This window comes from Podarcis muralis, chromosome 2 (assembly GCF_964188315.1).
Source record: "Podarcis muralis chromosome 2, rPodMur119.hap1.1, whole genome shotgun sequence".
NCBI lineage: Eukaryota > Metazoa > Chordata > Lepidosauria > Squamata > Lacertidae > Podarcis > Podarcis muralis.
The window spans coordinates 64,471,381-64,484,806 of NC_135656.1; the positions used below are offsets into that span (position 1 = coordinate 64,471,381).

The 13,426-nt window shown below is 45.0% G+C and overlaps 1 protein-coding gene and 1 long non-coding RNA gene across 3 annotated transcripts in view; one reads left to right on the forward strand and one right to left on the reverse strand.

Annotated features, from left to right (window-relative positions):
• Positions 1-5,076, reverse strand: part of LOC114591378 (LON peptidase N-terminal domain and RING finger protein 1-like) — a 31,550-nt gene extending 26,474 nt beyond the window's left edge. The window contains exon 1 of one of the 2 annotated variants that reach the window (XM_028718329.2): positions 3,669-5,076. In XM_028718329.2, the coding sequence (XP_028574162.2) occupies positions 3,669-3,975 (307 nt within the window). In that variant the 5' untranslated portion in view covers positions 3,976-5,076. The remainder of the gene's footprint in view (positions 1-3,668) is intronic. The other variant, XM_028718327.2, reaches the window with a different exon arrangement.
• Positions 3,815-13,426, forward strand: part of LOC144326977 (uncharacterized) — a 35,769-nt gene continuing 26,157 nt past the window's right edge. Inside the window, exons 1-2 of the long non-coding RNA XR_013391930.1 lie at positions 3,815-3,904; positions 7,683-8,023. This is a non-coding gene — a long non-coding RNA (uncharacterized LOC144326977). The remainder of the gene's footprint in view (positions 3,905-7,682; positions 8,024-13,426) is intronic.

The following is a 13,426-nucleotide window of genomic DNA, read 5'->3' on the forward strand; positions in this document are numbered from 1 at the left end:
GGACCAAGATTAAATTGCTTAAACAGTCTCTGTCTAAGAGAATTATGAAGAACACAAGGGGGCTGCATTGAGCACATCCCAGACCAATACCATTTCTCTCCAGTTACCCTGTGTTCCCACATAATTATAGCTTATGCATCTCCATCACTCCTAAACATTTGGTGAGGAAACAAACAACGTTCCATTTTTTAAAAAAAAGTTGGATATAATCACTTATTTATTTTAAAGTAACTGTTCTGTTGGAGGGGTTCCCTACTGTAGTTCCATGGTGTTTCTGCTGTGGAGGGTCCACCAGCCTCTGTCTTGACTTGCTAAGGCCCCTCTTCTCCCTCTTGTGTGGCAGCCATGTCAAGGTAGTTTTAAGGAAACAGGGACCAAAAATGCTTCTTCCTGTTTTCTGAGCCCCAGAACCTTCTTCCAATGGCACCAACTCCAGAAGAAGAGATTCCTTTGCCCTTTAACTATTGTATGTAAAACTCTACTTGATGTTTGCATATGCTCTCGTCCTTAATGTTTTAAACAGGCTTTATTTCATTTTTTAATTCTATTGTTTTACTACATTGCTATTTGCCACCCTGGGCTCTTTTTCAAGGAAGGGCAAGATGGAAATTTAATGAATCAAAATAATATTGTTCACAATCCATTTCAGACTTCGGAAATCATGTTTAGGATTATACTAAAACATGGGATTGGTAGGAACCTATTTCTAACCCACTTAAATTTGGTGCAGCTTACTCGCAGGTAATTGTGTAAAGGATTGCTGCTAAAGGCAGAGAAGATCCCAAAGGTTTGTTTTAAGTTGAGTCTACTGGAAAATATTTGACTGAGGTGGGAGTCCTAGCAATCATAATTTTGAAGAGGAGAAACATTAAACTAGCCTAAAAAGAAAAGGTTTCAATTTCCCTGGATTTTATTGCATGCTGTTTCTTTCACAAACCAAAGCAATAATAGAAAGAAATTATGACGTGAAGATGAATAGAGCAATAAATGTGGCTCTGAAAACAACAGAATGCCAGTTTGGTGAGTTTCCATAAGGAAGCTCTTGTCTGTTGTGAAATGCATTAAATTGTTGCTCTGAGCTGAAGAAAGGGCACTTTCTATCATACAGGCAATATTAACTAAATACATAGGGCTGCCTTATTTTCCTGACCAAGTCTCTAAACCGTTACTAGCAAAGCAACAAGCAGAAAGTGAACTTGCAAAAACCCTCCTAGCACAAAGACAGTGGTTGGGAGAGCTGCACCTCTTGAATATCTGCCTCCTGCGTGGCTGTCAAAGGCACAGTGTCTCCAGAAGAAAAATGTGATAACCCAAACTGACTCCAACAAACTACGCAGTCAGCTTTTCATGCTAGAAGTTTGACAGAAAGGGTGAGGATTTTACAACTGAATAAAAAAATCACTGATCTGGACCAGCCTTTTCAGGAAAGTCTCTCTCTCACACACACTGTCTATCTATATGCAAATACCATAGAAGAATAAAGGTATTTTGTGACAAACAAGTCGTTAAGCTGTTTGGGAGAGTGGTTTAAATGGTTACAGACACAAAAGTGAATCCAGTACTATAGCTCATGGTGGAATTAAAGGTTAATTTCAGATCAGTTTCTTGTTGTAAAACCAGGAATATAGTTGGAATTCTACACAAGAAATATAAATCTCTCCATAATAAACTGAATAAATGTTCAGCTAATTCCTAAATGAATCCTTGTGACTACTGCTGGTCATGCATATTTTGCTGAATTTACAAAACATAAATAACGTAACATGCTGTTTACAGGCAAGTCCTGACAAGAAATTCATGACCCAAAGTGAGGGCTAGCTTTTATGCTAACCGCTGATTACTGTCACAGAAATGGAAATCTTTGTGCTGTGTTATATAAACACACACACACACACCCCAAAACCAAGTGCTAAATTAAAGGATTTAACAGTGAGATCCTAAGCAGGTTTACTCAGAAGCAAGTCACATTGTGTTCAATGGGGCTTACTCCCAGGTAAGCATGCATAGACTTATAGCTTTAATCTATATTATCCAGAGAGTTGTTTGCACCCTGCAACATGTTCCCTCCTGAATAAGCCTAAAGAGGAATCTAGGAGGACTGCCTTTGAGGTTGGCAAAGTTGAGGTGACCTAGAGCTTGTGGGATTCAAGAGCAGCTGGATCATACAGGCTTCACTGATTCAGACCTTCATCTCTTTACAGAATTGCTGAGGCCCTCACATCATTCTTCATTTGTTAAGAGCCTGTTATAAAACACCAGCTCAGAGTCTGCAATGACTCAAACGCAGAGCACAGGTGTTTCATAAAACAGGTGAGCCTAGCACAGTGGAATAAGCTCATCCAGCCTCCACTTGACAGCTTCCCCCTCTTCAGTTTGATGGTTACTCCCCCCCAACACAATGTCATGCTAATTCATTAGGTGCAGCTTTCTCTTTCACTGCCTCTCTATACCAGGAGTCTGTTGAATTTCTGCCTATCAGCCAACTATTTAAAGAAAGCCTGGGGTGGAAATCACAACACTCCCTGAGTTTGGGGAGTGGGCATGTAAATGATGAGGTGAAAGAGGGAGTGTATGTCTTCTCTAGGGAAGGATAGCACAGTCCATAGACCATAAGACTCTTAATCTCAGGACTGTGGATTCAAGCCCCACATCAGGCAAAAGATTCCTGCGTGGCAGGGGGTTGGACTAGATGACCCTTGTGGTCCCTTCCAGCTGTATGATCAGTGAAGAAATAGCATTGCCCGCAACACTTTTATTTTGTGCAGCAAAGCGTGTACTGGGTTCAAATCCCCACACTGTCTTGGGCAAGTCATACTGCCTAGTAAGTTCAGAAAGGACTAAGTCCTACCCCATGGGCTTAGCCAAGGGGGGGCAGCTGCCCCCATCAAAAAAACTCCATAAAAGTACATAGGAAACTGAGGTTCTCTCCCCCCCCCCAACAAAAGGCCTGCCCCCCTAACAAAAATCCTGGCTACTCCCATGTCCTACCCTATCTTATTTTTGTGTTCTGTGCCCACAAAGAGGAGCCAAAGGCGACCACATGTTCCCCACACCCCTGAAGAGATCCAGCAAATCCGGCAGCACAATTCGCATAGGTCAGCTTTTCAAAGGTCCCACGAGGTGCCCTATAAAAGGGCTGTGCCTGCCATATAAGGCAAAGCCATGCTTTTTTCTATAAAAAGACAAACCAACAAACCCTCGTTGTATAAGTAATTTTCTGATGTCACCATCGCCACTGGACGTGTTCTTCTCCTTGACACACGCGCAGCATAAAAAGTTGCAAGAGAAGCAAACTTCCCAAAAGTTTGCATTAATATTTTTTTTAATTATTATTAAAAGTAAAGAGCTGTTTTGGCAGAATGCGACATGCATATGTGGCATACGCGGAAGGCGGCTCCGTGTCCGCAAAGTCTCTTGCCTGCAACGAGCAGGAAACGAGGAACTCGGCGACAAACTGTTATCGAGGATTGTCCCTCGCTGCTTACACAATGCGATACGGTGACAAGTTGCATAACCGGCGACGGCGGGGTGTGTGTCTTCAAATTCAAGACTCCCGAAAGAAATCCGTCAAAGCCCCCCTATTAACCTGCCTTGCCCCTCCACCCCCACCAGACCCGTCAGTGTCCCCAGTCCCCAATAAGGCATCTCTGGGGGCATGCAACGCTTACCCAGCGCGACCCCTTTCTGCACGCTCCTCAGCGCTGCCCGGTAGTCTCTGCTTCTCAGCAGCTCCTGCAAGTCGGTCTTCAGCCTGGCCACTTGAGTGCCTTTGTCCAAGCATTTCTCCAACAAGTCACACAGCAGGACGTTGCAGGCCACCGTCCGCGATCCCAGCAGGACGGACTTCCCCCCACAGAGCCGGCACTTGGAGGGCAAGTCTCCTCCGAGGCATCTTCTGCAGAAGGTATGGCCGCACGACACGGTCACTGGGTCCCACAGCGCCCGCTGGCAAAAGGCGCACAGGAAAATCTCCATGGCTCCTGCCACGGAGAGAGGGCAGGCAGGCAGCGGGGCTGGCTAAAGGGTGCCTCCCAGGGCAACGGGCGAAGGGCGCTCGCCTCTGAAGAAGAGCGGCATCGAAAAGGTGCGGGGATGGAATCGGGGGCGGGGGGTGGGAAGAGGATTTCCCTGGAAAGCCGAGTCTCCCGTGGGAGCAACTTGGCGTGGCGAAGTAGCCTCCTGCAGCGACCGGGGACACTTTCCCAAAAAGGCCGGGAGGTTCACCTTCCTGCTTTTGGGGGGGGGGGGGGCAAGACCACGAGCCGAGTGGCTCGCTCGCTCTTAAAGGCGCAGCGCTCTTCCCCGGAGGTTCCCCACGCAGAGCGCACTCTGGAGAACTTTGCAACGGATCGAGAAGCAGCAGCTGGTGCAATGAGAGCAGCTTTCCGCTTTCACTTTCCTTTGTTTATTGCGGGTCGTCGTCCCACCCTTTTTTATTGCCCCTATTTCATCCCTTTTCACCCAAGAGGTGCCTGCTCAGCCTCGTCGCCCGAGACATAGAAGCTTTCCAATGCATCCAGACAGACACCAAAACAAAAACAACAGAGGGAGGCGGCGGCGCAGGGGAGGATGACCCTTTGTCCCCACCACGACCGGGGAAAAGTCAAGCTCGCTCGCAGCGCGCCACCCGCCGCTCCTCTGCCGCGTCTGCGCGGAAACTAAGCGAGCAGGTTACTTTTTGGAGAGGTGCCGGCCGGGGAGGAGTGGAGGTTGCTTGTGTAAGTGCGAGCTCCACCCGCCCCCTTCTCCTCAAACTCTTCTGACGGGTCCTGCTGCGATCGTGCCACTTCGCCGACGCGCTGCCCATCCGCTCCCCTTTCCAAGAGGCTGAGAGAGAAGCGAAAAGCATCCGATTTCCTCCCTCGCCTCTGGATTCATGCAGGGCGCACCGGCCGCCTCTCCGCGTGCGTCAACTTGGGGCGAGTTAGCAGGAGGGGAGAAGCGTGGCGGCAGGATTTGCAAACAGAAAAAGCACAATCGGTCACTTTTCTTTTCCTGCTCACTCGCCAGATTGCTTCCCCCCCCCCCCGCACCGACCCCTTTGGTTACCTTCCGAACACAGGCGCGCGCACAAACATGAAACAACAACAAAAAAGGCCCGAATATTACATAAAATGTGGAGTAGCCCCATGTGATGGAGCCGGAGAGCTGCTCCATTGGCTGCCGGCTTCGGCCCGCCCCTGTTGTGAAACAGCCATTGCGGAGCGCGTTTCATAACCTCTGAAATGGGCAGTTCGGAGTTTGGAGGTGGGGGCGGGAAGGGAAGACGGAAGAGAGAGAGAAGACCCTACTTTTTTGGTGGGGGGGGAGGGAACTGGGATCTGTTTTTAAGTCCCCAACCAGGAGGGGGGAGTGGCGATTGCTTGCGAAGCGCAGTTGATGCATTGCAAGAGGCCAAGACTCCTGGGTCAGCTCTGCGTGTTCTCGCAGGCAGCCCTTAGTCAACCTATAGCCCTTCAGCTCGGCGTTGCCTCTTCGTCGTTATGCTTCCCCCGGTGAAATGACGCTCCCGGAAAGTATTTGCATGCAGAGTACAGTACAAAATGTTCCGGATCTGAAATGATTGCTCATGAAATGAGCAGCGCGAGCAATCCCAGGCAAGTTTGCTCGGAAGAACCAAAGTGCCAGGGAAAGGCGTAGCTGGTAGGTGAGCTGTTCCCTTCTTATAGGGAGCAGGAGCCATGGAAGAACCTGGTGGAAGTGGCCTTTTGGGTGTGGTGTGGACAACGCAGCAGTAGGGGACAAAGGTGGCATAATTTACTGGGTGGCTGTCAGGCTTACTTGGGTGGCCATGGGGCAGGCTTCCTCTTGCGACCCAAACAATTTCATAGGGTTGTTCTGAGGAGGCTAAAAGGGACATGGAGGAAAGAACACCGCCTCAAATGTTTGCGCAAATCGCCAGAATAGAAATGCACTAAATAACGTATCTGGTAACTTGTGAGCCATCAGGATCATTCAGTTCCCCTTCTGTTTGTCCCCCATCATAGGAGTGGTGTGGCCAATCCATAGGCCTGTTTAGCTCCCCCAGGCCTCCCCATTTGGCCCACCAGACCATTTGGGCCAAGGCACAACCCTGACATCAGGTGTGGGACACGTAAACACAGGGCTGGGCCAAAGGGGGGTCGGAATTGGAAGATGCTTTGAAGCCTCAAACAGTCAGCAGATTGAGCTTTAAAGTGCAAATTGATCAGCTGACCAATGATCAGCTGATTGTCAGTGCTTGAAGATGAGTGGCATTAGAGAGTTCTGCTTTGGAAAGAAAGAAAAAAATGCTCCAGTTAAAGGAGCATTAAGAGGAAGTTGCTGTAGGCCCTGATGGGCAGTTACAGGGACCTCCTTTGTCAGCTGTTAAAGTTCAATCATCCAATGTGATTAGAACATAAGGTGATTGGCAGGTAGGTGGTCCCACTCTCCTGCCAAAGTTGAGAGGGTGAGGAGAATCTACCATCTTGAATTCAGAATGCAATAAAACTGTAATAGTCTCTTAGAGTTGTTGTTTTTTAATAAGAATCTTCATTTACATCTATCAATCTTAAATGTTATGTTTCCGTCTCTAAAATGGGCACACGTTTTTTGGGAAAGTCTTCTACTTTCTTAATTACTTGATGATATAATGTCAGATTTCAGAAACTTCATTGAATTATTTGCTCTGCACATAGTGCACTTTCCTGCTTTCCATTTGGGGTGCAAGTTGTGTTGGTCTGCGGTTGCTGGATGCCATGCGTGGATAGAATCGACTCGTGTCAGGGGGCTTGTAAGTACAAGCAATGGATGGATGAGGTGGAAAAGGGGGAATCTGTGTGAACAAGAGTGGTGGTACTGCTTACCTGGGTTTGGTTTCCTTTGGAGCAGAGAACACTGGAGACATGATATTTTTGAATAGTTGAGTTCCTTTACAAATATGCATGTAGAACGTGGATGGAGACAAACTAAACATGCCCAAAACAGCATTTTCACTGCCCCACATCAGATCTCCAGGTGCTTTCTGCTTACAACTCCAAGCTTGAATCTCAAGGCGCAATTTCTCTTTTGTTCCTTTTCACAGACACACCTGCCTTCATTCAATTAAGCCAAGGGGCCTCAGGAAATACTCAGAATATTCCAGAGATTTAGGTACCAAGAACCCATCTTTTAACACTCACAGACATTCATTAAGGATCACCAAGCAGCCATTACACAAGAATATAAGAAGAAGTGTCAAAGGGCCCTCTAGCCCAGCAACCTGTTCTCTCAGCCTATGGGAATCTCACAGATGATTATGGGAAGCTCTCAAGGAGCCTCACCATTCTTTTTCCTGACAAAGCACATGAGCTGAGTGACGGGCAGGGCTTGGCCACCTTTCATAACACCATTGTAGTCAGCACTGCGAAAGAGGGCAGAGGCAGATGGCTACTGGGATGGGCACAATATCAGGGAGTCTCAGAAAAACAGTTCACACACATTCATCGCTGAGCTTAGAGCCAGTTTGCATGTTACCACAGCCACACAGAAGCCATCACAGGAAATGTTTTCTCAGACCATGGACTCCATTCCAAAGCAAGACTTCCAAAATGGTCTTCATTGTAGGAAATCAAGAGCTGTCTTCATTCTCTTGGGCATAACACGAATTCCCCACAGTTCACCAATGGCTTTTGATACAAAGTTTGCTAATCGTACACCATCTTATGTATCCTTCCCCTTAGCATTCAAAGTTACACATGACTTCCCACCCCCCTCACAAAGAAGTTATTGGGGGTAATTTCAGAGAAGAAAATTGGAATAGCTGATTGCCATGGAAACAAACTCTCTACGCATTACATCGTCATGCAGATCGTGGAATAAATGCATTTTAAGATGTGAAATGCTACCGAGGGGGCTGGTGTGCTTATGCAGTAAAATAAGCAGATATTTCAGAGAGGGGAAATTGGTGCCCTTGGGATGTTGCAGAACTGCAGCTCCCAACAACCCTCTCCATTTGCCATGCTAACCGGGACTGATGGGATATGGAGTCCAGCCAAAGGTTTCCGCATCCATGCCTGTTATTGTGAGTTTAACAGCCTGTCTTTTTTTGGTTGGTTGGTTGATTGTGCTTGTTATGTAGAGGGCCGTGCATATTGATGATTGTGTTATATAACTAAGTAATAACAACGTTATTAACCCACAAAGTATCCGTAAGCATTCCTAACTTATCTAATTATTTTAACAATACTCAACATCTTCTTTAAAAATGTATTTTTTTAAGGGAGTGGCGTGCCCCACTTCCCTTGCTAGTAAGAAATTTGAGAGGTTTGCCACTTATTGCTCTGTTTCCTTGCAATAAAAAAAAGTGAAGATTTATGGTGTATTTGTAATTTCTAGTTATTTTCAAATATGCCAGTATAGCATATTGAGACCAATTAGATTTACATCAGACAGAATAAATGCTAATCCTGTTTTGGATTCCCCATTAGCAATAGTTGCATCCCTCCTTCAGGCAGCTCCAGCTCTCAGTCTGTCATTGTCCATTTTCAAACTGCCTTTGCTTTGTTTTTCTGCCGCACACAAAGTTTGTTTTCAGTTGTGATTGGAAGGCATGGTTTCCCACTACATGAGGCAGCCTGACATGCTCCATCTCCCCTTATTTCCTGTTTCACACCCCAAGATGGATATTATAAGCTTCACAGACTGGTTTCAAACAAGCCATGGCATTATGATCTTTGAACTTTGGGAACTCTGGTTTGTTTAAACCCTGGTTTGAGAGTAAGCCACAGATCAAAACACTGGTATAAAGGGACAGCAGCAGCTGATTCAAAAGTTGGCAATCCTATTTGAAATCAAGCAACACTGCCAAAGCTTGCAACAGTATGAGTTAATATGAACTGGGGCTGATTGGGGAATATATTCTAGTATTGCAGAGTGTGATTTGGCCATAACTGGTGCTTGACTGAACAACAGAATACAGAATATGATACCTTTTAATGAAATGCGAAAGCATCTCTATACTGTAGATGCTTCCTTCATGCAACGTTGGAATTTTAAACAGGTTTTTTAGGCACGCCCATTAAGAAACAAATCTATTACTGTTTTGTCTCCATTGCACCAGTATGCAAGGGAACATTCATCCAAGACTCAATGTGGTTGCCCAGCCTCCCCAATAGATTTCAAATCACTTCTATTTTTCACCAATTTTAATGTTGGGCCATTTTTTTTTTCATCCACTTCTTTCCTGATTCGGATGCCGTCTGTTGGTGAGGGTTTTTAAAGAATAAATAAATAAGTGAGCATTTATGTACCGATAGGGGATTTGTTGCCCCACCATCTCAATCCCTATGGTACTGTTCGACCAAAAGCTTTCATGTTCAGATACAGTCGCAACCCTGATTGTGTGACTGAAATCAAATGGATTTATTATGGGGTTCTTTTTAAAAGAACTGACAGAAGTTTGCTCAGAGCAAAATTTCGCGTGGATAATTCTCAACGGTACCATCTTCCATCATTCTAATTGCCACTGCAGCAGGAGCAGTCGGATTCTTCAAGCTCACTTTAAACTCATGGTTAAGTTTGTGGCCACATCCTTCGCTGCCCCATACCTGATGATGTCAGGTGAGGGGTAGGGGGGCATGTTTTGGTGGAAATGGTTTTGTGGGGCAAGTTGGGATCCCAGGTGGGTTCAATTTGGCCCATGGGCCAGAGGATCCTCCCCCCAACTAAATTATCATAATTATTTCTAAAGCTGGCATCTTTCTATATACATTACAATGTGCAGATTTTACGCAAGTCTGTATCATCTTCTGTCCTTGGGTGGGAGGGGGGTGATGTGTAAGTGACCTCCAAGAGTGTAATGGCCTGGGACTCAGGCTCAGACTTGGAACCAGAGGAGACTCAGTCTGCACCGGATCCTTTGCCTCAGGCATCATCTGAACCAAGTCTGGGGCCTGATCCTGAAGAGTCCCAGTCTGCACAGGTTCACCTGCAACAAACACCAGCTGGGCTGAGTCAGGGGCCTGAGCCTGCCCTGGCTCCAGATGCGGGGATTACCTCGTTGCCTTCAGCTGGGCCATCACTTACAGCTGCTCCAGTACCGGTTTGGTCAGGGGAGGCTGAGGCGGCCCCTGGGTCTAGTAACCCACCGACGTCTCCTGAGCTGCAGAGACTAAGGTCTGAGAGAAGGAGAGACCTCAGTACTCGCAGGAGGAGTGCTTGCCTTCAGGCGAGACAGGGAGGTGAGTCGCCGGGGGATCAGTACCGGCCGCTACCCCGACAAAGATAAAAGGCTGTCAGACCCCGCCCCAGGGGATTTGATTTGGATTTGATTTAAATCAAATTGATTTAAATCATGATTTAAATCACTAGTCAGTAAGACTTGATTTAAATCATTTTTTTACAGAAAGACTCTTTCTTGCTGGTATGATCTTAATATTTACAACCAGATGAAGGTTTTTGGAATAATAAGTAGTATTTACAATTTATATCAAAAATTACTGATTTGGTTATACTATTAGAAATACATATACAATTATGAAATTATTGTGAGGTTTAATAAGTTAACTGTTTATATTTGGACAATTTTTCTGCTGTACTTGGAAGGAGAAAAATAATCATTTCCTTAATAACAATTAAACAATTTATTTAACTAAAAGAATGACATTATAGCATCTGTATCCATGTTTGTTAACTGATGTGGTTAAACATTTTTTTAAAAAGAAAACTTAGACTGAGTTTTAGCACACATGAAAAACTTGAAACAAATCCTTATTTCCTGATGAGTAGCCTTTGGACTATAACGTAACTTAAATAGAAAACTATCTTTAGAAAGATTTTTCCTCCTAAAGCATTTTGTTTTAAAAATCCAATTTAAATTTAAAAAAGAATCCGATTTAAATTTTTAAAAATCTGATTTTTGATTTTTAAAAAATCATTGATTTTTATCCACCCTGCCTGGAAGGAAGTCCCGTTGAATTCAGTAGAAGGTACTTCTAAGTAAGCACATGCAGTGCTTACGTGACACATCCAGCCTTGCCCTGGATGTTTCGCCACTTGTGGGAGTGGAAGCAGGCTTCCATCAAGCCAAAACATGAGGGAATTGTGGGGAATTGTTGATGAGACTCCATCATCTGTGCAAAATTCTCATCTTTCCAAAGCCTGCAGGTGGGAGGGCTGCTATTTAGAAGAACTCACTGTAGACAGAAATGCTAACCAGCTCTTAAATTGGGACAAATATGTAATCTGTGGAGTTCTCCTCACCACTATCACCGTCATGTACTTAAGGCACCGAGTGAATCATACTTGTTTTAATGATTCAGCAATCACAGGGAGTCTGAACACCAGCTTTTGCACACGTCGGGAGGTTGCTACATAACAGGAGCTTTCAAGTTATGTCACAGCAAAGCCTACCATCTCAGCAAGGGAAGAACAAAACATTTGTGGAGTTCTACGTCCTTCCAAAGCACTTTGGTCAAGCCTAGAGACCTGCAACCCACCCTGTGGGCTTTTCCCAAGGTGTACCTTCAAGTGCATTTAAAAAGCAGGTTCCAATTGTAGAAAAATGAAACCTTTCTGGGAAAGAATGCAATTGATGCACCAACATGGGGAAAACCATGCAGCCTTTTCACAAAAACAGAAATGTTTCTACAGATCTGATAAATTTTGGGAAAGGAACTCTTGCAGGTAATGTTGCCCATTAAAAGGTGGGGGAAATCAAGATCTCAAAAGCATGTTGCTAGCAGAAGTGGATTTTGATTGTTTTGTATTTTTGGCATTAGTGCTGTGAGAACTCGCTTCTGGCATGAAAACCATCAACATAGTTTCTAATCATTATGTGCATCGCGCAAGTGCAGGCAACGACTGATTCAGCAAAGATATGAGAGTCCGGTCAGGTTGACCTGGCTTGCAGTTCAGCTCTTTATGGCTCATCCAGCTTTCCCAAGTCGCTTTGGTCACATTCACACACCATCTATTTGAAGCACATGACTTCTCCCAAAGAATCCTGGGAATTGTAGTTCACCCCTCACAGAGATTGCGATTCTCAGCACTTGTAACAAACTGTACTCCCCAAGATACTTTGAAGGAAGCCATGCACTTTCTTTGAGGTCCTCTTTTTCTCTCTCTCTGTCCTTTGGTTCAAACTCTTGCCTCTGACCATGTGCCTTTTCAATCCCTTGAAATAGCAAAGCATAGTTGCATTTAATTTTGAAATATATATATATCATCTGTCTGGCTCTTTCCATGTCATACAGAAAATTACTTTGAGGACTGGAGGAAAGCTGACAAGGTGGTGTCCCAGTTACAGGAAAAGGGGTTTCTGGGGATCAGTTCTGGACCCTCTTGCTAGGGCCATGGGTTTAAGGATTCCCAAGGATGCCAGCCACTAGAATCTCCTTGATTCTTCTTCCTCATAAGAACTTTGCTTTCTGGCCAGCTCACAAATTTTATAGACACTGATTATGACCGCTACAAACTAAATAGGCTCATGTGCTTCTGTTGCTTCTACTATTAATCCCATTTCACAACAAGCTGCAGCTACTGGTAGTCATTCACATGATAGCTATCCAAATGCCAAAACCACAGATACCTTCCCTTCCATAAGGGTGCCCTACCGTAACATTCCTCCAAGTGTTCAGAACAGAAATCCATTAGAATACAATCACAACATTGCTACCCAGATGTTATTTGACATGGTTTTTAGAGTTTTAGATCTTCATGACATGCACACATAGATGCAGACCAACAATACAGACTTTGTTTTTCAGACGGTGCCTGACGCACAGAGATCCTGTAATTATTCCTCTATGCGTGAGCTCGCCTGAGTATTTCTTATAATTAAGTAAGATGCTGCTATGGTTGTTGTTCAGATGTTCTGTTCAGGGACTCCTAAAGGAAACCTGTGTGTGATGACATGGTTATATAAATATGAGTGGATGCATGTAAACAAGATATCTCTTAAGTAATCATTACTGGCTCTCTTGCTTTCTCTGCTCCACCCTTCGATGCCTTATATAACAGGCATTTGGTTTATATACTGATTATTTTATGCAAGGTTGTGTGTCAAAGCGGGTAATGAAATACATGTGGGTGTTTTTCAATCCTAGTAAAGGGATTGGCTGGTTGGCTAGAACCCTGGAAAGGGTGTTATGTTATACAGCCAGGTTATACAGCAACCAATCACCTATACTTGGCCAATTTAAATAACAAAAAACCAGGCTCCTTTGGTAGGTTAAGCTGGGGTTAGCCAGTATGATGACCTCCTGAGGTTCCTGGACTCCAAACTCCCATCATCCATGACTTTGCTGGCTGGAGGTGATGAGAATCCAACATCATTGGCTACCCCTGACTTGAATAGTTCTGCTGTCCAGACCCCAGAGCCTTAGAGCCATTAAGCTGCAAGGGACTTGAAGGTCATTTAGCTCATTCCAATCCCATAGCAGGGGGGTGGGGAAGGCAGGATATAAATATGATAAGTGAATCTATG